The sequence below is a fragment of the Diadema antillarum genome, unplaced genomic scaffold, assembly GCF_040938485.1.
Source record: "Diadema antillarum isolate AM-2024a unplaced genomic scaffold, OU_Dant_1.0 seq00000490_RagTag, whole genome shotgun sequence".
In the NCBI taxonomy this organism is placed as follows: domain Eukaryota; kingdom Metazoa; phylum Echinodermata; class Echinoidea; order Diadematoida; family Diadematidae; genus Diadema; species Diadema antillarum.
In genome coordinates, this window is record NW_027271451.1 from 593,069 (window position 1) to 615,882 (window position 22,814).

Genomic DNA, 22,814 nt, shown 5'->3' on the forward strand with positions numbered 1-22,814 from the left:
TTGTAGTGTCATTGTCTGCTTAGAATCACATTGACTTTTCAACAAGGCACACACTACATCTGAAAGTACAGGATTTGGCATGAGGAGACACCACAATACAAGCAAGGTACAATTTCTAGTTCCAACATACTGACAAAGCGCTTGAAGTCCAATGACAGCCTGAGAACCGATTGCAGAAAATCCTGGTAAGATTATTGCAAAAATACACTCCCTCTACGGATCAAGTGGAAGAAGGTCTAATTGTGTTGTCAGGAAGGCCAATTGAAATTGGAAAATCAGTGTGAATACCAATATCACGATATTCATTTTTTTCCCGAATTCACTGCAATTTATTTCTCTAGTAAATTAAATCTTACTCATACTCTGTACCCATACCTGTGATGATAGCTCATATCATACATGACCTTCAGCATGTTCTATAATATTTGCTTGATTCTGCTTGGTGAAAAAAATCATGGCCTCACTGAGAATTTGACAAAGAAACCATTTGAACACCTAAAAAATATTCACACTACAAAATTTCTGTCAATATAATTGCTATTGTAGCCAAAACTGCTTGGCAAATTATTATTACTAAAACTTGTTTCCCTTTTTTCTTTAATAATAGAAATACCAATTTCAGTTTTGTGTCACCTGTATTGGAGAGCAATGGCATACGATTCCATCCCCTCTCAAATTGTCCACAGTGAGTCATTCACATCACTTAACATTTCAAGGCATTTGTAAAGATGTACAGAGACTTACAGTGTACACAGAAATCTAGAACACACCCTCTACACTTTTGTTCAGGCAATGAGAAAGTATGTTCCTGTCATTCATGTGACCAATCAAGGGCAAACTCTTCTTTGTTTCTTTCCTTTTTTTTTTTACTTTGATGACACATTATGCACAGAAATTTCTGAAAAATTCTTAATGTTAGACTACAACTATTTCATACATATATACATGTGATTGTAACAAAACTACAATTAGAAAACATGACTGAATGAATACATCAGGACTGCATGGTTTCTCATCAATAAATGAGAGAACGAAGTACTGTATCTAGCAGAAGAAAAACACAAATTTGCTAATAATATTTCTCCATTTTCAAATTTCAGGATGGGTGATGGTTCCATCACTGTAAAAAATGTCAGTATTTCCAGATACACAAACATCAGAAGTCATCACTGATTTCACGTGGTGTTCTCCAATAGCGATGAAAGGCAGTTTGTAATTCCTCCGTGATGGTGCCATACGAAGACATCATACGTGTATGTCTGTACGCTATCAAGGGTGATGACAGGATTTGAGTGACGAAGCAGTGTCCATCTGGTTATAATCGAGAGCTATTATTCACATGGATGATTGCACATTCTTTTGTGGTACTTGAATAGTATCAGAGGCACTATCGTACACCACCATATCTGTAGAGAGAACGAGAAAAAGAGATAGAAAATTCTCATTAAAAAAGGCCATGGAGAAGTTTTCGATTTAATATAAAAAAAAATGCAATTATTGTTGCCACATTTCAACTTCAAATGTCTAGAAAAGTTCTGAAGAAGGAACTGAATGAACTGAAAAGTTTAAATCACAATCATGACAAAGAAATGAAACTCAACAAATGAACAACATAAGAAAACCTCAGCAACATAATTCTATGTGATTAATTTCCAACAAAAACACCACAATGTATTCTTTGATTTGAATATGATATAGGATAATTGCCACTGCTTATGTTTCAATTTGCTCGGACCTGAAAAAGAAGTAACAGGTATTTTGCGTCTTTGCTGACTGAATAAAAACCAGCCTAATGTCATGAAAAGCCGACACAATCACAAATCTGCACACTTCACACCTCTACATAGTACACAAATGAATTATCTTATTGCTAAATGAAGATACAAAAAAAATGAAAACATGACTTCATATTTTTGCCATAAAGTTGCATCCATGCTGCATGTCTGTCAGCACAAGAAAGTCATAATCAAGCATAGTGGAGCTGTCATCGAGAAAGACACTGTATACCTAAAGCAAAGCATCGCTGCAGAAACTTACTTTGATGTCCAGTCTGTTCGCCCATGAACAGGCTGCGCCCGAAGGCCGTTGTTCCGTGCCCCTGAGAACGTTGAGGTCACCCCAGTCTGCCTTGTCTTCCAAGAGCTTGGGTCTGTTGAATAAAAAACAAGAATTCCTCACTTAATTTACATGTCGACATCAGACTGTAGGGAAATTAATGTTATATCCAAGCCTAAGTGTATTAGCGTGTGTTCTATCCCAGCTGGTATGTCACCTACAATTCTTAGACAAATGCAGCATTCAGTAGATGGTCTGATATGGTGTGCTAAAAGGCAATAAGTTCAATGAAACTATGAAAGAAAAGAGAGAAAAGAATGGATGATGACAAAAACTCCCAATTTACCTGCCTTCATGATATGGAGACACAGCTCACTTCAGTCCATAATTAGCATCAGTAAACTGAAATTTAATTCGGCACTGAATTCTACTGGATGTAAACTACTGGTGGAATATGATCAGTGTTTTGTTGTAACAGAAATTGAGAAAAAGACATGTCTCGGAAAGCAGTGTACTGCACACCATGTCACTGGAAGAAATACATCATATGGTGACCCCACCACTGTTTCAATCAAATGAAAAAAAAAGAAAGAAAACAGAGATAATGTATTCGACTCATTGAGGACATGCTGATTTTGCTATAACACATATTTCTCATAGACATCTGTCGAGTATGCTTGGGGCTAGTCTTCAACAAGTGAAATTCTTCACCATTAACAACATGATGCTACTTTCCAGAAGACACTTTCTAGATATCACATACATGTTAGAACAAAAAGAAATAAAGAGAAAGAAATGAATACAACATTGGCATTCACCAGATAACATTTGTACCTTTGATATGATTTTGACAATTCTTCCCCGTTTTGGAGAATATGAATAATCATACTGACTGTGCCATGACACACATGAAAGAGTCTGTACACAACTGAAATTCTTACCGTTAAGACCACCAATTCTTGTCGCACTGTCCTGTTTGGCACCAAAAGAGGGCATGTAGCTACCTCCATAGTTACTGTCTGTTCTTCTTGTGTACTTTGACCCTGTTACAAAGAAATAAGAAGTTGAAGATCCAAAATTGACTTATGACCGCACCATAAACTGTCATAATTTACTCCACAACTCTGCCTCCGAAGAGCCTTGCAACACAAGTGGATTCAACTAATTGCACTCATTACAACAACAGCTGCAATTTTTAAAGCTTATTGGCTGTAACTGCAACTGTACTTGTTACCCTATAACATTGACACTGGTGGTCCACAATCCTTGTACTTATTTTGAAGTTTTTTATTCCTCTGGCTTAGACCAGGTTTTCAGCGTACTCAGATGGCCTCTGAAAATGTATCAGTTTGAAAAAATCACTAATTTGTTGCAAACAAATGACCCTTTGACTGCTTTCACATAACCTTAGCATTAAAACTCCCAGTTTTAGACACAGCATAATATGCTGCCTAGTTATGTGTGGAAGAGCCATGATATTCTTCTATTCTCACGACTTCGATATAAAGAGATTCAGTTGGCAGTGGCACCCTAACGTTGAACTCACATATCAGTTTTGCATGAATGCATGCACCATTCAACTGAATATTTCAGCAATGAGTAATTTGATACAGTCCACTGAAGAGGTATGTACTCTGCCAGACATCCAATTGTTTCTGACTACAAGAGAAGACACCCACATCCCAACTCCTCCCCACCCTCTCGCTACCCCCCACCTCCCTTCCCCCTCCCCCCTTGGATCTCAATGAACTCACCTAATATGTTGTTTCTGTGTGCACTGCCTGAAGACACTTTGTTAAGGGGTGGCAAGCCATGACCAGAATCCTTTCGTGGACTCTTTACATTCATGCCTGGAGAAAAAAAGGAACCATGCATTTCACATACACTGTACAAGAAAAATCACCGTATTATTATTTTTTCCCATCATAAACTTACCTTCTTCCCCAAACTTAAAATCATCATAAATGTCAAGTTGATGCCACAAGATGGGATAAAACGTGCAGATGTCGGCACTACTGAGGTGTATGCATGCTGTAATTCATCTGTGTAGGACAAGGTATTACAAAACAAACTTAAGCAGCAAACTTCCATCAAGCGTCTTGCAGGAACCATTTGCAGTGTCATACAAAAGCTGATGTCTTGGTAGGAATAACTCCCTCCCCCCCCCCCCCCCCCCCCAACCCCATGTCAATCTATGTCAGATCATCGCTGTAGTACCCTCGGTACTTTGTTTTAAAAGTTTCATATTTACTGAAAGATAACCTGTATAATTGTTTCCACATGAGCAAATCAATTAAACAAACAAAAAACAAATAAATGGACAGACAGATAGACAGATATAACAACAAACAAATAAAAAAAAACCCAACCATTTATCAAATTCCACATGAGCTCACCAGGAAGGTATCTCGCCTTGCCAAGATAGAACTGTTTTGCTGATGAGGCAGAGGAGTGACCCGAGTCAAGCCCCACTCGTGCCACGCCCGCTTGGTTCCTGGTAGACAGCGACCCCATCTTGTTCTTTGGCGGACTCCTGCAATGAAAAAGGAATAGGAAATTAACATTTTAATATGAAAGCAAAATCTGATAATCATTATCAAATGTTTAATTGAAGGATTTATTTCAAAAGATATCACAGAGTCCTAAATCACTTTTTGAGAGGCAGCAGATTGCAAATACTAGATGTCAACTGCATGACAAGAGGCTATGAATCTTTTCTCATAGAAACAGAACTATTTAAAGCTACAGAAAAAACAAACTAAATAGCTCTAGAGTTGGGTTAATAAAGACATTAATTCTAATGTGGTCTTATTCCCACAGTGTAGCTCTACAGTGTTAACACTGCACTCCTAGAGGGTCCTGCCATTATCATTACACCAGCATTGCAAGCTACACCTGAGTTAGGCAGAGCATACTGGGCAAAATATCTCATCCAACGGTGAATACAGTAGTGAGAATTCCAACCCAGAGAGGTGTAACATCACATTTCTACTGAAATCTAGGCTACATTAGAGGTATTTGCTTGTTATAGATTTGCAATTCATCATCCAACTAGATATATCGCTATGGCTACTGATATGCCTCCGCCATAATGCATGGTTCTCCTAATAGGTCTATAGTACACTGTCTTGACAATGTGTGATGACAGTTTCACACAATTGGCAAAATATTAAAATGACAGGTTTGACACAAATGTGCTGAATGTTCACTTTCCTAGAACTAGGTTCAATTGGATGAATGATTAAAATGTCAGAGTGCAGGTATTTGGGGAACTGATGATTTTTACTTGACTTTTGACCCTTTTATAAGTTTATGCATTTAGTAATTTTCAAGGTATTGAGAAAAAGTATAATTTCAGTATCAAATGGGAAAATAGCATTATCTAAACCTGGCCTTTGACCTTTGACCTCACAGTTCCAAAGAGAATCACTGTTAGGTTGAACATGCATAAATATGTAAGTTTCATGATGATACCTTGAGTTACTTTCGAGATATGGAGGAAAAAGTGCAATTTAGCACTTTCACTGACCTTTTACCTTTTGACCTTTGACCTTTTGGCAAGAAACTTCCCAAAAAATATATATTGGGTAATACATGCCATACATCAAGTTTTAAAAAAAAACCTTCAGCCTATTGCATTTTAAGGAAAGTAGTGATATTTTGAGGAGTTGACCTTGACCTTTGACCCCCTGACCTTTGACCCATGACCCCCAACTTCCCTAGATAATCACTGCCCATCGGTACAAGCATATATACTAAGTTCCATGAAGATACCTTGAACCATTTGCGAGATATGGAGAAAAACATGAAATTTCAATTTTTTTTTCACAAAATAAACCTGTGACCTTTGACCTTTGACCCTGTGACCCTAAAATCCACACAAAGTATTATCCCCCAAGGATATACCCTCATACCAAGTTTGATGTAAAACCACCACACGGTTCTTGAGATATCGACAAAAACAAAACGGGACGGACGGACGGACGGACGGACGGACGACCCGAAAACATAATGCCTCCGGCCACTTCGTTGCGGAGGCATAAAAATGCACTCTCACATGTGATTCCCTTCTTTTTCTTCAATAATACAATGTATCGTATCAACAAATCTGCACATGTTTACTAAAACTGCTAAAATGAATGTGTGAGATATTGTGTCTATCTCGGTGAAAGCCAGGAAAATTTATTAACTCCACGTAGGTGTGAGATGGATTTACTTCCAACAAACTTCACTTGGGCCCGACTGGGATTTGTTTGCTTTCATTTTCTATGTGAAGAGATGGCTGGATAGCCCATATTAAGTTGCACTAGCTGGTCTTCCATGGGGACCAGTTGTATGTACATGGGGCACCACTTCACTGGGTTATGCACCCTGCTCTTTGCGATGAATGGATGAAGAGGGATTCTTTACGTGTGTGGGTTGTGACTCCTTTTTATGGACCTCCATTTTATGTAAAATCCAAGGGACAGAGTATTTTGCCTTTACTAGGGGGAACAGTATGATGATACACAACAATAAGTATTAACTTTTTATTTCTTAATAGGTTCTCTTAGGCCTGTAGAGCAAAATACATGCAATATTTCTTTTTTTTTTTGTTGTTCATACATTTCTTGATATAAACGGCCTGAATGACCGTGTAGTGTAGAAGGGACAAAGTGTAGTTGCCAGTAACAAGGCAAACTATGATCTGCGAGTGGCTCCATACCTCAAGAAGTCATCATCATCATCCCAGTCAAAAGGTGCCTTCTTTCCCACAGCTCCTCCTCCTCCTCCTATTGTTGGTAGGGCATTTGAGTTTATCCCGCCCAACTTCTTGGCAGGCTTGACGTTGCTTCCGCCCCCCAAAGCCCTGGCTCATGTCCAGGTCAAAGTCCCAACTGTCCTCCACTTTCTTGACCGTCTCCCACTTTCTCCGGCCGCTCCTGTTCCCGGCGTTTGCGGGCACTGCCGGCTTCGGGGGCTCCTGTTCTTTTGGCTTGCCCAACGTGGCGAAAAAATCGTCCATACTGTCCTTGGGCTGGGCTTCCTGCCGTACTGCGGCAGCCTTGGGCAGTGAGACCTGCGAGGGCTCCCTTTCCTGTAAGACGTGTCTCTTGGCAGAGTTCTGATGGACCGCTTGCCGCTGGTTCTGTTGCTGCTGGAGGGCTGGGGGGACTTTTGCGCCCAGGTTTTGTCCGACTTGAAAATATTTGTACTTGAGACACTACAACACAAAAAGGGTTGAGTAGACAAGAGATAGAAAGATCAATGATAGAGTTGGATTTTAAGAGCTGAAAAGTATTATTAAGGCCCCTCATAATTAGCTTGGAATGTGAAATCAAGGCAACGTTGATAAATCATGTGGTCTGGTGTACAGAAGAGACAAGAACAGTCAATTCTTCTGTGTATTTCCCTTGAAGGTTGCATGTGGTACTTTTGCTTTTCTTTGTTCACATAAAAGTTGTATCTTTGTCTTTTCATCTTGTATGTACTGGCACTTTATCACTGCTAAAGGAACTTCGTAAGAACATCTCAAAAACAATCTCTGAGCAGTCATGAAAAGTCTGGTACTTTCAATAAACAAAATGTACTGCTGTCATTGTATGTAGTTCAAATACAGTGAAGTACTTGAGCAAAAAGATAATCTCCATGACCATACAAACTGCCTCTTTCAGATGCCATGTAACCATGACGGCCGACTGGCTGACACTCACACTGCCATAACTTTTGTCATATTTTCACTCAAAATGCTTTCCACTGGATGAGGAGATGCTAACCTTATGCAAGCAGCATTGCAGTAGGGTTAAAAGGGCAATTTTTTTTTTTGGAAAAACTGTATTATACCTTTTGCTGCAACAGACATATGTAGTAACACAATTTGAGGACAAATATTTCTGTGACACCTGCAGTATATTCCCCCCCCCAAAAAAAAAAAAAAAAAAAATAAATAAATAAAAATAAAATAACACAGTACAAAATAGTGCAAAAAAGTAACAGTTGACATCACCAAGAATGCAAAAGCCTTCCTTCACTTAAAAATTTACAGTGCAGTAAAGGAAAATGAAGGTGAGGGTGAAACTTACCTGGGCCGCTGTGGGTCTCTTCTTGGGGTCCCAAAGCAGCATGTCCCTCATGAGTTGGATAGCCTCGTTGCTGGCATTGGGGACGATGGTCTTGAGGGGCATGGCCACACACTGGGGGAACTTGAAGTTCATCTGGGAGGCAAGCCGGTACCCTTCCACCCAGTCCTCCTGTCGGGGAAAACATTGGCATTTTTCAAGTAATGGTGTCAACGGCCCCGTAATATTCTTAAACCTATCAGGTGTAGTACAGTAATTGCGCTGCAGAAATTATTATCTTATGCTCACTAAATTGGCAACTCTGAATTTGACCTTCACAGCCCATACTGGAGGAAGAGTAAATGGTACTGGTCAGTGTCACTCAAACTGAAGACAAGAACAAAGCAATAACAAATGTAAGCTAATTTGAGACCGAAACATGAACTTTACTCTTCCAACATGCTGCCAATTTAAGGATAAATTATAGATGTAGTGATTTGGAGGCCCTTTTAATTTTGTACTGCAATGAGAAGTGGTGCATAACGAAAAGCTTTTACTCTACCTTTAAAGATATCTTAGCAATGAATGATACAAAACAAAGTGAAAGTGATGATAAACAGACCTACACACCATCAAGACACAAAAGGGTGATGTTTGGGACTTCCTCAAGTAAGGATGCTCAAATATGCCCAGAGTCACATACCCATGATGTAATATCGTCAACTTCGTTATTTTACAGCAAGCAACTGGGGCACTCTGTGTAAAGAAGTTACATAAAAGGATGTGATGAATCTCACCTTCTTCGGTGTGCCCAGTACCGTTGTGATCTTGAAGATCTCGTCTACCTCACTGCTGCCAGGAAACAAGGGTCGCAGTGTGTAGAGCTCGGACATGATACAGCCCACCGCCCACATATCAATGGGCGAGCTGTAATTTGTGGATCGCAAGAGAACCTCTGGCGCCCGGTACCTGGACAAAAATGATGTCGACAGAAGTTTTTAGTCAAACCAAAAGGGGTAAATATGATTCATTTTGCAAAACGTCACATGACAGGTTGTACTTCCTGCTCAGTCATAAAAACAAATCATGATACTGTTCTTTACAGTCTTGCACTTCAATATTTTCTGGACCCCTCGGTAGAACAGCAGTGTCTTGTAGGCACAGCTGAGCAGGGCAATACAGCCGTATCTCAATTAACATGTATGATTATTGTTTGAGTACTTTTTATGTTGATTTTATGCGGAAATAAATACAATTCAATACAATACAGTACAATATATTAAGAAATATTAATGTCAGCAGTCTAACGATAAGATCACCATTCCAAAGGGGGGGGGGGGGGAACTTAAATAAAATAGCTACATGAGAAATATTCACCTGCACAGTATTCTACACACACACACACACACAAATGCATAAAATTATATTCACAATTTAACTCAATTGTGCTCAATTCATAGTATGTTTGTCTACAAAAATTTAGAAATCTAAACAGGATATTCAAAACAACGCATCAAGAGCAGCACACCTTATAACACTTTTAATATTTGGACACTGTATCAATTTGTTTTTTCCTAGTTACATAATCTCACACAAAAGGTTGAGGTAGGAAGGAACAAATCTTACCATCTTGTTGACACATAGTCAGTGTAGGGAGGCCTTGATCTCGTCTCCCTGGCCAGACCAAAGTCAGCAATCTTGATGAGCTCTGGTCCGCTGCACAGCAGGTTTTCTGGCTTCATGTCTCGATGAAAGAACCCTACAAGTGACAGAAGGGTGCAATGTTTCAATGCTTAAAATATGAGCCGTCACACACATCTGGTAGACAAACTTCAATGATGTGTATGATAAAGATACAAAAATACTTGCTACATACTCTGACTGAAGTAGGATGACTGATCATGAATCAGTAACTGTATGCGCCATAGAGATTTTTCTTTTCTTTATTTACTATTTATCATCTCTTTTTTTTGCGAATCAGCACCTCCCGAAAATTTTGCGAAATCCTTTAAATTGCAATCACGTGATTGAGCACAGCAAATGCACGGAGAAATGTTCGTGTTCACGTTGCATTCATGTGGGGATCAGAGTTAACATTTTCGCATCTTCTTAATTTCACAAATAGCTCGCAACTTGCCAATATATCACGAAAATAAACAAGGAAAAGTAGAAATTACGCGGTGCGTAATATATGTCCCCGCCGGAAGTAGCATTTTGTAGCAAAATGTGCAATATAGGTAAAAAATCAAGGTCAAAGGTCAAAGAAGTCAAAGGTCGAAATTCTGTGTAAAAGTTTTGAAGCCCTCACCTAGTGCCATCACATAAAGCAAACGGAATCGAAATTGGGTTAGAAATGGCGAAGGAGTAGCATTTTATAGCCAATGTACAATACAGGTCAAAAATCAAGGTCAAAGGTCAAAGAAGGCAAAGGTCAAAATTCTGTGTAAAGATTTGAAGCCCTCACCTAGTGCCATCACATAAAGCAAACGGAATCAAAATCGGGTTAGAAATGGCGAAGGAGTAGCATTTTGTAGCCAATGTACAATACAGGTCAAAAATCAAGGTCAAAGGTCAAAGAAGGCAAAGGTCGAAATTCTGTGTAGAAGTTTTGAAGCCCTCACCTAGTGCCATCACATAAAGCAAACGGAATCGAAATCAGGTTAGAAATGGCGAAGGAGTAGCATTTTGTAGCAAAATGTACAATATAGGTCAAAAATCAAGGTCAAAGGTCAAAGAAGGCAAAGGTCAAAATTCTGTGTAGAAGTTTTGAAGCCCTCACCTAGTGCCATCACATAAAGCAAACGGAATCGAAATCGGGTTAGAAATGGCGAAGGAGTAGCATTTTGTAGCAAAATGTACAATATAGGTCAAAAATCAAGGTCAAAGGTCAAAGAAGTCAAAGGTCAAAATTCTGTGTAGAAGTTTTGAAGCCCTCACCTAGTGCCATCACATAAAGCAAACGGAATCGAAATCGGGTTAGAAATGGCGAAGGAGTAGCATTTTGTAGCAAAATGTACAATATAGGTCAAAAATCAAGGTCAAAGGTCAAAGAAGTCAAAGGTCAAAATTCTGTGTAGAAGTTTTGAAGCCCTCACCTAGTGCCATCATATAAAGCAAACGGAATCGAAATCGGGTTAGAAATGGCGAAGGAGTAGCATTTTGTAGCAAAATGTACAATATAGGTCAAAGGTCAAGGTCAAAGGTCACGACTGAAATTCTGTGTAGAAGTTTCAAAGCTCCCATGTAGTGCTATCATATAAAGCAAACAGAATCAAAATTGGCTCATAAATGACAGAGAAGTAGCAAATTGAAGATTTTGATCACACACGGACGCACACACGGACACACGGACGGACACACGGACGGACACACGGACGGACACACGGACGGACACACGGACAGACGGACACACACACGTACGGAGCCCGTTTCATAGTCCCCTGCTCGAACTCGTTCGGCGGGGACAAAAACCCTTTGAAATATATGGCATATGCAGTATTTTGAAGGACAGAAAAAATGAGAAGAACAAAAGAACAAAATGGACCAAAAAAGAAGATGAAAATTGCCACTGAAAATAAGAGAATCTGTCGTGTACAACATCAAAAGTTTCAAGACCTTTGCTATAAGCAATGAAGATGAAGACTCAGACAACTCCCAACATGTGGGAAATTGACAAAAACTCACCATTTTTGTGGATGTAGGCCAGTCCCTGCAGGATCTGATAGACAATGTTCCTAATCACTGGCTCTGGTAATAACCTATCTCTGTAAGAAGTAAACAGTGGATACAATGTAGATAGAAGAACAACAGTATTAAAGGGATGGTACAGTATTGGTGGAGATGAGAATTGGGCTTTTAGCTTTTTGCAAGATACTGAGAAAACACTAATGATATAGTACAGAACATACCATTCTGAGAGGAATTCAAAGTTTATTTGATGAAAATCGGGTTTGGAATGACTGAAACATCGAAAAACAAAGTAAACAAAGTGATCGTAATAAAGTGTGGGTCCCACACTTTATTAGAATCGCTCTTTTATGGATATCTCAGCCATTTCAAAACCAATTTTCATCAAATGAATATGAATTCCTCATAGAATTACATGCTCTTTCATATTTCATAAGAGGTTTCTCATTTTCACACCAAAAAATTTTAGAAACCTGAAATTAGGTCTCAACCAAAACTATACGATCCCTTTAAGATCACTTTGTGATTAAAACAGGACTACCATCACACCAGAAATGACAGAGCAGCATTCTAGAAGTATTACTTTCATCTGGAAATACAATGTAATGCAAGACAAGATAAATTTAAAAATTGATTTGATCCACTGCAGAATCTCGTATCTTGAATTATCTACAAGTATGTGTATCTAAGCATAATTTTCATTTATTTGTAAATATCTACATGTACCCATATTTTCATCCATCTACAAAGTTAATGATTGATGAAATTCATCAACATACTTGTTTTAGTTTCTTTGTTTGCCTATGTCTGGGAAACCTACTGCAGAACACTTTCCTCCTCTAAAAGATGTAACTTTTCAAAATGCACACTGCAATGTGAATCCCATAGTCTTGTTAAAAGGAAAAGTATGATACCACTCTTGGTTTGTATCAGTCTTACCTTCCTTTCATGAGTTCATACAGGTTCTCTTGCATGTATTCAAAGACAAAGTAAAGAATGTTTTCCTCCCGGATGACCTCCTTCAGTTTGACGATGTTGGCATGGTTCAGCTTCTTTAGTGACTGCAGCACAATGAGGAAATAAAAAACAATCGACATTTTAATCTCAGCACAAGCATCTTAAAAGCGTCTCTCTTTCTAGATCGTCAATTAATGATTTGGAACTTCTACATTGTAATTTTCAATGATAAATGCCTGTATCGCTCCTTACAGCTTTAACATGAGAAAAGAATGAAGTCTGTACAATGTTGTGATATTTTGTCTGTTTTTTGTTACATTATTTTACTATCTAGCTAAATTGTCCTTTCTTTTAAGTACTGGTAATTTGATTTATGCCACTTTATCAGCACCAGGCAAGCTGATGGTGGCATAGAAGCAGGTGACTGATAATAATATCTTGTTTTTATAACTGAATACATAAAGTAAATCCAAAGAGTAAAGTCCCTAAATCTTCATAAAACTGCCTTTGTTGATGTCAACCAGAGAAGAAAACAACTGAAAATTAAAATCACTCATCTCAGGCATATTGTACCAATATGACCAATTATGCACCATCTACTACAAAAATAAAGTTTAGGAGGACAAAAGCAGCTCTTTACATCTGTACATCTTATGTAGGAAGAACTGAAGGACACTGGTGATGAATATCACCTTTAAACTAGCCTCTCCCTATATCCCCTATAATAGCCCCCCACCCCCACCTCCACATCATAATGTGGGCATAATTGTGTTTTGTTTTCAGGGCTGTCTGGGGGTAAGCGGGGCATGCCATAGTCCAGTTGCCAGGCAACAGAGATTGAATTTGGCAAGGAATGCTAAGCAGGTCTGTTGTCTGTTGAGAGGGCTTCATTACAATGATAAGCAGCAGCCCAATGTTTTCAATTAGCCACTCGAGTGCCTTTATGCAGCAGGGAACATACGCTATGTCCACACTCGAAAGTAGATGATTTCATGCTCCAGAATCGTTCTCTATTCTCAACAAGCACTCTGTGTGAAGTGTGCTCAAGCAACATTCACTGAACATCAAGAGTCTTTACACCAGCTGCATTCAAGGAGACAAGCAACCATGAATGTTACTTCAGGTAGTAATACCCTTTAACCAGGCACCTACAATTTATATTCTGCCTGTCTGTGGCTATTATAATAGAGATTCATCCATACATCAAATGGAATGCAAGTCGCACTTTTTTCTGCGATGAGGTTCACATTGCAGAGCCCGTCAGCAAACATCATGTTCAGCTGGAAACATTGCATTCCAGTGTGTGATTATTCTCCTATTTTTTCAACGGCTCTTGGCATAACTGCTTGATAGCTTTCAGCGTTATATCGCAAATTTTCTAATGTTACAATATCTTTACTGTCTGTTTGTGTGAACAAGCAACTTTTTGAACTCGCTCAGAAAGCCCAATCCTACCATCCACACGATGGTATAATAAAAACAAATGGCTGCTTGAAACATCTGCTTCCTTTATTGATCTACATTGCACATGAGTACCTTTTTTTTTTCTTATGCTGCACTGATTGAATAAACTTGCACTGTTTACACTCGGCCTCCATTAATGAAATATAAACAAGGGCATTTTTGGAACAGCTGGCTGTGTTTACACAGGAGCAGCTACAAAATGTATGCTTCCATGGCAGCATGTACATACAACTGTAGTGTGTGTACGTGTAGGTTTGTGTGTATCATGTGCGAGTGTGTGTGTGTGTGTGTGTGTGTCTGTGTGCAAAGTGGCATACTGTGCAATTGCAGATATTACTTGGTGAATACCATTTACATACATTTCTGTCACCATGATGGAACAATACCCATTTATTTCCTAATTACAATGTACATTGTACACCAAGACTAATACACGCAAGGCATCACTCTTCTTCCATGTGAATACAACTCATCTTACCATGAGTGAAAATTTGAACAAAAAAGATATAAAAATTATATTCATGTTAGTAGACGAACTGAAGACTAAAAAGAAAACTGTTGTTGAAACAATCTTTACTACACCTTGCTCCTTTGAGTAATATTTTTGAGTAACAATTCTGTGATCAATGAAAATTTGATTGATATTATTCTTTCTTTCCATCCTTTCATGACATCTCCTCTCCCTCTCTCTCTCTCTCTCTCTCTCTGTGTAGGTGTAAACATAGAATGATGTTGGCGAACAGACAAATCATATCCATTTACCTTAACTTCTCTCAATTCCATGCATTCATTCCATGAGTAGAACTTTTTCTTCATCCTGCAAATACAACAGAGAAAGCAAGTGTTGCAATTAGATATTAATTCAAAAACATGTATAGAAGGCAAGTATAGCAATTAGATACTTCAGACTTTTTCAAAAACAAACAAACAAATGACAGCATCTGCAAAATATATTAGAGGATGATTAGGCAAGATGACACACTTGTGGAAACAGATGCATTGAGAGAAATTCAATCCTTGTACCTGTTATTAATTCACAAAAATTAAAACAAAATATGATACACAAAGTATATTTCATAGTTCTAACAGATATCAAGTGGAACATACGTACTGTAGAAATATTAAGCATTTAGTGGTCAGCATCTTTTGAGACAAGTGCTGTGCATACATGGAATGCTCCCAAATTGTGATTCCATGGCATGATGAAAAGTCTGCTCTCATTCCTGTTGTAAAGACTGCAGAGATTTACACCATTATTTTTATTTCATTTGCTGGTTTTTCTTTAAACTCTTAACCACACATTTGACTTGGACACAGGTACAGTATTATGCTATTCATGGCACAATGAAATGTTCAACATGGATGTTGTACACTTATATCTCTTATTGTTGTTGTTGTTGATATTAAACCTGAATGGTTCTTTGCATTAATGAAAGAGGATACAGTGAAAAAAAAATTAATGTGTATGGTCTTTAAATGCTCATTGGTTCATTCATAATGGAGAATATAACAACTTCTTGTCCTCATTCACTGACTGTCTACACTACAGGTTACCTATAGAGATTGATATCAAAAGTTTATCGATTCCATTGTTGCGAAAGGAGTTTAATCATACCAGTCACAAAGCAATCAGGGATCCATTTCAATTGTGTTTAGAATGCAGGGAAGTCAAGACAACACATACAATGTACACTATACACAATGCGCCCCATTGCAGGGCACTGTCTTTCTAGGCACACACACAGACGGCGTCCCTGTTACTATGGAGACAGAACTTCCCCACAGACACAGTTCGATGAGAAACACGGATGCATCGACGCGGAACTAAAGTATGACTGCTCAGTGTACATGTACATGTCGGCTAGATTGCTTTCAGCACAGCTCTTCTCAAATCATGTAAATTCACAAATTTCTGCCTGATTTGGGGTTTACCAAAGCATTCACAGCTTTTGAAACTGCTTTGCTGTTCTCTGGAGTGCTCAGTAGACTGTGATGCGATAAAATGATTTCAAGCGATTTATGATAAAGCAGCAAGTATTAGATTGCATGCACCTATATTAAAAAGCTCGCCTGGGATGTCAGGGTTGCAATCTAGAGAAGTCAATTATGTGAGTAAGCTGTGCCATCAATGCATGTAATTATGACTGTATGGTGAACGCTCATCATTTTTATGTGGAGTGTAATAACTTCACAGGATCCAATTATTGCAGAAAGCTTTCACCTATTAGGCAAGGGGCCATAAAAAGTGGAAACTATTGCTACTGGTTATGCACGCAATGTAAATTAAGGCCTTTCAGTTTTTAATTTGCAAATTTCGCTTTCCACTGGTCTGACTAGACACTGAAATGTTGAATGTTTCAAAACAATAACCATTTTTTCAACCTGTTCTTTCACATGCCCTCTTTCCCACCAAAACAAACAATGAAAAACAGCAAGAAGGTAAGAAAGCGACTTTTTAAGGGCGAAGTAGAGAGAAAATATACAAATCCCTGCAGGAAGACTAACTGTCTGACACATTGGTACAGTAGGACTTTAAGAGCTCACAAACTCTCATTTCAAGTTACTGGTACTTTTCATGGTAAAACTACAATTTGTAAGAGTTTTTATAAACTAAGAAAAAAAAATGAAGAAAACTGGGCCAGGAAGAAGACAAGTACATGAAGGCATGGTTTTGTGTGTTTTCTTGTATTTCTGTTTGTTTTTTTTAATCACAAAAATATAGTGATTACTTGAGGGCCATTCCTGACCGGGCCATGTTGCGGATAATTCTCCATTCATTTTCCATACACTAGAAAATCTAGTAAAACTACAATTTGTAAGAGTTTTTATAAACTAAGAAAAAAAAAATGAAGAAAACTGGGCCAGGAAGAAGACAAGTACATGAAGGCATGGTTTTGTGTGTTTTCTTGTATTTCTGTTTGTTTTTTTTAATCACAAAAATATAGTGATTACTTGAGGGTCATTCCTGACCGGGCCATGTTGCGGATAATTCTCCATTCATTTTCTATACACTAGAAAATCTAAACTGTACATTTGATTATCATCATGCTCTGGCAGCAGAAAAAAAAAATATGACTACTGTAATTAGACGTGAGAATTTAGGCCACCGCCTGGAAACTGCAATGAACTGTTGCATATATGATGACAATGCAAACATCTTTATGAAATGGGAAACGTATGTTGTCAAATGAAGCATAGACCCCATAAATCACTGGTTCAGTACTTCATAAAATCATTATGGAATCATTCTCGAAGATGGATGGCAATTCAAACAGTCTCGTTGTTGCCATGGGCCCATGGCACAAACAATTTTGAGGTTGGCTGTTCGTACTGCAGAGGCAGGGTTTTGTGTGTTTTCTTGTATTTCTGTTTGGTTTTTTTAATCACAAAAATATAGTGATTACTTGAGGGCCATTCCTGACCGGGCCATGTTGCGGATAATTCTCCATTCATTTTCTATACACTAGAAAATCTAAACTGTACATTATCATCATGCTCTGGCAGCAGAAAAAAAAATATTACTGTAATTAGACGTGAGAATTTAGGCCACCGCCTGGAAACTGCAATGAACTGTTGCATATATGATGACAATGCAAACATCTTTATGAAATGGGAAACGTATGTTGTCAAATGAAGCATAGACCCCATAAATCACTGGTTCAGTACTTCATAAAATCATTATGGAATCATTCTCGAAGATGGATGGCAATTCAAACAGTCTCGTTGTTGCCATGGGCCCATGGCACAAACAATTTTGAGGTTGGCTGTTCGTACTGCAGAGGCACTGGTGGAAGATGCGTATGCATCAAAATTTAATATTGTATCCATAAAAATATAAATCATTTACACTGTAAGAGGGGGGATGGTAGGCTTGGTGGCAGACCAAGCATACGTACAATGTATGTAACCTCCATGTTTCTCTCCAATACATGTCTCTTTTGTTAATCATATTAGGAACATGGAAACATGCAAGTTACAGCATGTATGCTCAGTCAAAGAGAAGACCTGTGCATTCAAGTCAACATGTATAATTTGCATTCAATGTTTACATAGTAGATAATTGTAGTTTTTAAAATCAAGTTTTCACAAGGCTCGACATTGCTAGTGCTAGCTTGTTAAACAGAAAATCTAAGACATAAGATTTACTTTATTTCTTCTTTTCATTTTGCTGGTATCCCTTTTATTATTTTTTGTGGGGGGGGGGTGGGGGAGGGGAAGGGTGAGATAGCTTCCATTTGGTCCGCACAAATTGAATATCGACAAATATCAAAATTTAAAGGAGCTAGCATTTAAAAGCTAGCATTTAAAGACTATAGGAATAAAGTAAATAATTTATTACGACACGCCAAGAAAAAATTTTATTGTAGTAAATTAAATGAAAATAGAAATAATGTGAATAAAACTTGGTCTGTTATAAATTCACTGCTTAATAAATCACCAAATGAAATGCCTACATTTTTTCTACGAAATGACGAAAAAATAACAGGTTCTCAAATGATTGCAAACAATTTTAATTCATATTTCACAAATATTTGTAATGAAACATTATTATCTTTATCAAAACCTAGTTCTGATATGCATTTTAAAGATTATCTCCGATGTGATTTTTTCCATTCTTTATTTTTTAACCCTACCACAGAGAGTGAACTTTTGGAAATTTGTAATGCTTTAAAAACAACGTATTCTTGTGGTTTTGATAATCTAAGTTGTAATATTTTGAAACAGATAATATTTTCTATTGTTAAACCTCTTGTTTATATATTTAATTTGTCTTTAAGTTCTGGTGATGTCCCAACAAAATTGAAAATTGCAAAAATTATTCCAATATACAAGAAAGATGACCCGCATTTATTACAAAACTATAGACCTATATCAGTTCTCCCTGTCATATCAAAACTACTTGAAAAGTGTATATATAACCGTCTGTATTCTTTTCTAATAAAATTTGATATACTTTCTAATTGTCAATATGGCTTCAGACGAAATCATTCAACCACTCATGCTGTTATAGATTTACAAGATAAGATTATTTCTGCTCTAACCCTTAACAAATATGCTATTGGAATATTTATGGATTTGTCAAAAGCTTTTGATGTTGTTGATAATACTATTCTTTTATATAAGTTAGAACATTATGGGGTACGTGGGACACCTTTACTCTGGTTTAAAAATTATTTGTCTGATAGATTTCAATATACATCATTTAAGAATTGTTCCTCAAATTATTCATTAATAACCCGTGGTGTTCCGCAAGGTTCTATTTTAGGTCCTTTATTGTTTTTGATTTATATTAATGATATTGTTCAAAGTTCTACTATGTTTAAGTATGTGATGTATGCTGATGATACTACTTTGTTTTATACTCATCCAAGTTTGATTGATATTGAGATTAAAGTTAATCAGGAGTTAGATAAAGTTAGTAATTGGTTTAAAGTAAATAAATTAATTGTTAATTTTGTTAAGACAAATTATGTTATATTTCACCGTAATGTTTGTGATGATAATTATATTTTTGATGATGTGTTATGTTCTATTGATTCTGTTCCTCTAAAGAAAGTTGATTCGGTAAATTTTCTTGGTGTTTATATTCAGAGTAATATGCATTGGGATGTACATATAACGAATGTAGCAAATAAGGTATCTAAATGTATAGGTATATTATATAGATTGAAAAATATTCTTCCAGAGTTTGCACTTTTTTTGCTGTATAATACATTTATGCTTCCGTATCTTAATTATTGTGTATCTGTATGGGGCAAATATAATAAAACCAAGATAGAAGTTTTACATAAATTGCAGAAAAAAGCATTACGAATATGCTCTGGTAGTCATTATCTTGCTCATTCGGCTCCTCTTTTTCGTAAATTTAATACTTTGAATATATTTGATTTGTATACTTATAATACCGCTGTTTTGGGATTTTATTATTTCAAAGATATGTTACCTCATAATATTTCATGTATGTTTTCAACTAATAATGAAATTCATAAATACAATACACGAAATTGCAATAGATTTCATATGTGGGTAGTAAAAACAAATCTGGTTTCAAACTCCGTACGTCACCAATTTCCGTTAATCTGGTATTCAATTCCTAGAGATATTTGTTCACGCAATAGCCTGTCCTCATTTAAGAAATTTTTGAAAATATACCTTCTAGCAAATCACACATAGTCATAGTCAATTTATCATATCATTTGTCTTATGTTTTTGTTTTGTTTTGTTATGTTATGTTTTGTTGTATTTGTTGGTTTTCTGTCCATGTCTACACGTTGTACCTTAAAAATCAATTATTTTGTGAATAATCGTAAGGGAACTTACTTCACAAGGCCTTTTGGCTTTTCTCAAGTTCTCTTTTTTCATTTTCACTGTTATATGTAAATGATTGATTATCCTTTTGTGTATTGTAAAATCCAATACTGTTGTATTGTTTTATCCGAAAATGAGATGAATAAACGAATTGAATTGAATTGAATTGAAAGGACAAGTTCACCTTCATAGACATGTGGGTTGAGTGAATGCAGCAATATTAGAAGAACACATCAGTGAGAGTTTGAGCAAAATCGGACAATCCGTTAAAAAGTTATGAATTTTTGAAGTTTCTGCTCAGTCACGGCTGGATGAAAAGACTACTATAGCTTGTGATGTCACATGAGTACAACGATTAAAGAAAGAATAAAGAAAATTCAACATATTTCCATTTTTCTCACATAACAAAAGAACACTCGACTTCTCTCTTTCAGAAGGCAGGGGGAAAAATATTACCCTTAACATACGTCAGCAGCAAGTCGAAGAAATGTGCACTTTATTCAAAAAGTAAAGTTTTGTGAAATTCTCTTTTTATTTTCCTTATATAGTTGTACGCATGTGACATCATACACTGTCTTAGTCTTCTCTTCCAGCAGTGACTGCGCAGATACTTAAAATATTTGTAACTTTTAAACGGATTGTCCAATTTTCCTCAAACTTTCACTGATGTGTTCTACTAATATTGCTGCATTCTCTCAATGTATATGAAGGTGGACTTGTCCTTTAATGAAATTGTGGAGAGGAAAACGAGTGCATCATACCAACCACACCAGCTGCCTTTTGCGTGATACATGTAATTGCCTAAAGTTTAGCGCACTCTTGTATGATCTTGTATGGCATAAAATACAAGATTAATTGTATATCCCAGAAAACTGTAAATGTTGTTTGAAGGAGGGAAGAAAGTGTTTTGTATGGCCAATACCAGTAACTGACAGAAATTGCAAAATGGCAGAGGTTACTCTACAGTTTGCATTTGATCGTTAGAGATGGAGACCTGTACCTTACAATACTTATAAAATGTACAGTATATCTTCTGTGCTTGAGAATGACTGTCTTGAAGACCCGGTTGCTCGGTGAGAGAAGGTCAGCTGATTTGAATGATATTCGTTCGTTGCCCACCGCGGTGGAGCCTATATTTTGTGAAGACCATCACTAGCTCAGGCCAGATTTGCTTGTCAGCGAATATATGCATCAAAGCATTTATGCTCATCAGTAAATTCTACTCCAGTCAAAATTCTGATCAGCTGAGTGTGTACTCACATAGGGATCAGTGATACAGCTGTTTACAATTTGTTGCAGGGATTCCTGAAAGATATCGGAGTTGGGCCTGCACTCTATTTACATGGTATCCCAACATGTAACTCGGTCTTTAAGCGTCAAAGTGGTACCAGCTGTTGACTGTGGTGTCTTGAAGTTTGTGTTGATAAGTAATATAATAATTAATAAGTGATATTAACCAGTACTTACTTCTTGATGGCCACCTTTTCCCCGTTGTCGTGTCGACTTCCAAGGATGACACTCCCGTATGTGCCATCCCCAAGCTGCTTGGTGATCTGGTACTGGTTCATCTTGGATGCCGCTGGATTATCTCCTCTTTACTGACCAATCAGAAATAACTTGAAATGTCTTGAAAAGTTTGACGTGCAACGCCATCACAATCTAGCACATTGCAAGGCAGGTTCCTGATGTCATTCAAAAAAATTTGTTTTTTCCAGAGAATTCGCTGACTTTGGTGTCAGTAGAAACAAGACACCATTTAAAACAAAATAAAGATCTTTCGGCAAAATTTATACAATTGTGTGGATTTTCCTGCCTGCGGAGGGTATGGTGTGATAGATTTTTCCTTAGATTCACCCTGTTGATTGTGTATTTAAATGCCCAAATAATGGCAAACATGCGATGCTTTACAGCAAGAGGTGAGGCTGCCAGACGTGAAAAGAGCAATCGATTTTATATGCTAGGGCTCCCGCAATCTCAGACTACACGAATGCGGTGGTCTACGGCGAGGGATTCTGCGTTGTTTCCTCCGAGGTGGTGGATGGTCTCCTGCGCTGAGTGCGCACACACACAAAGCACTATCTCTTTTTCTCTTGCCTGGTCTCTCCTTCCCCTCTAGTCTAACTGGAGGTGGAAATGTGGGGGTTGACAACTGATGTGCTGTTGCAGGTGACGGCAATGCCAGCAGGGTTAGGTTCCCAGAGTTGCTTTTTGAATACTAGGGATATTGAGATGATCGCAGACTGCTGAATGTCGCCTGTGAGATCAGAGACCCCGTGATGATGTTACCATCTGTATGGGAATAAA

The 22,814-nt window shown here is 37.5% G+C and overlaps 1 protein-coding gene across 1 annotated transcript; it reads right to left on the minus strand.

Moving 5' to 3' along the window:
• Positions 1-374: 374 nt before the first annotated feature.
• Positions 375-22,187, minus strand: LOC139733760 (serine/threonine-protein kinase MAK-like). Its single transcript, XM_071644565.1, is given in 14 exon segments — positions 375-1,406; positions 2,038-2,149; positions 2,997-3,098; positions 3,810-3,905; positions 4,452-4,588; positions 6,761-6,894; positions 6,896-7,258; positions 8,118-8,285; positions 8,891-9,062; positions 9,720-9,852; positions 11,778-11,857; positions 12,720-12,841; positions 14,964-15,018; positions 21,978-22,187. Coding segments are annotated over 14 exon segments (1,794 nt in total). The 5' UTR covers positions 22,079-22,187; the 3' UTR covers positions 375-1,387.
• Positions 22,188-22,814: the final 627 nt, after the last annotated feature.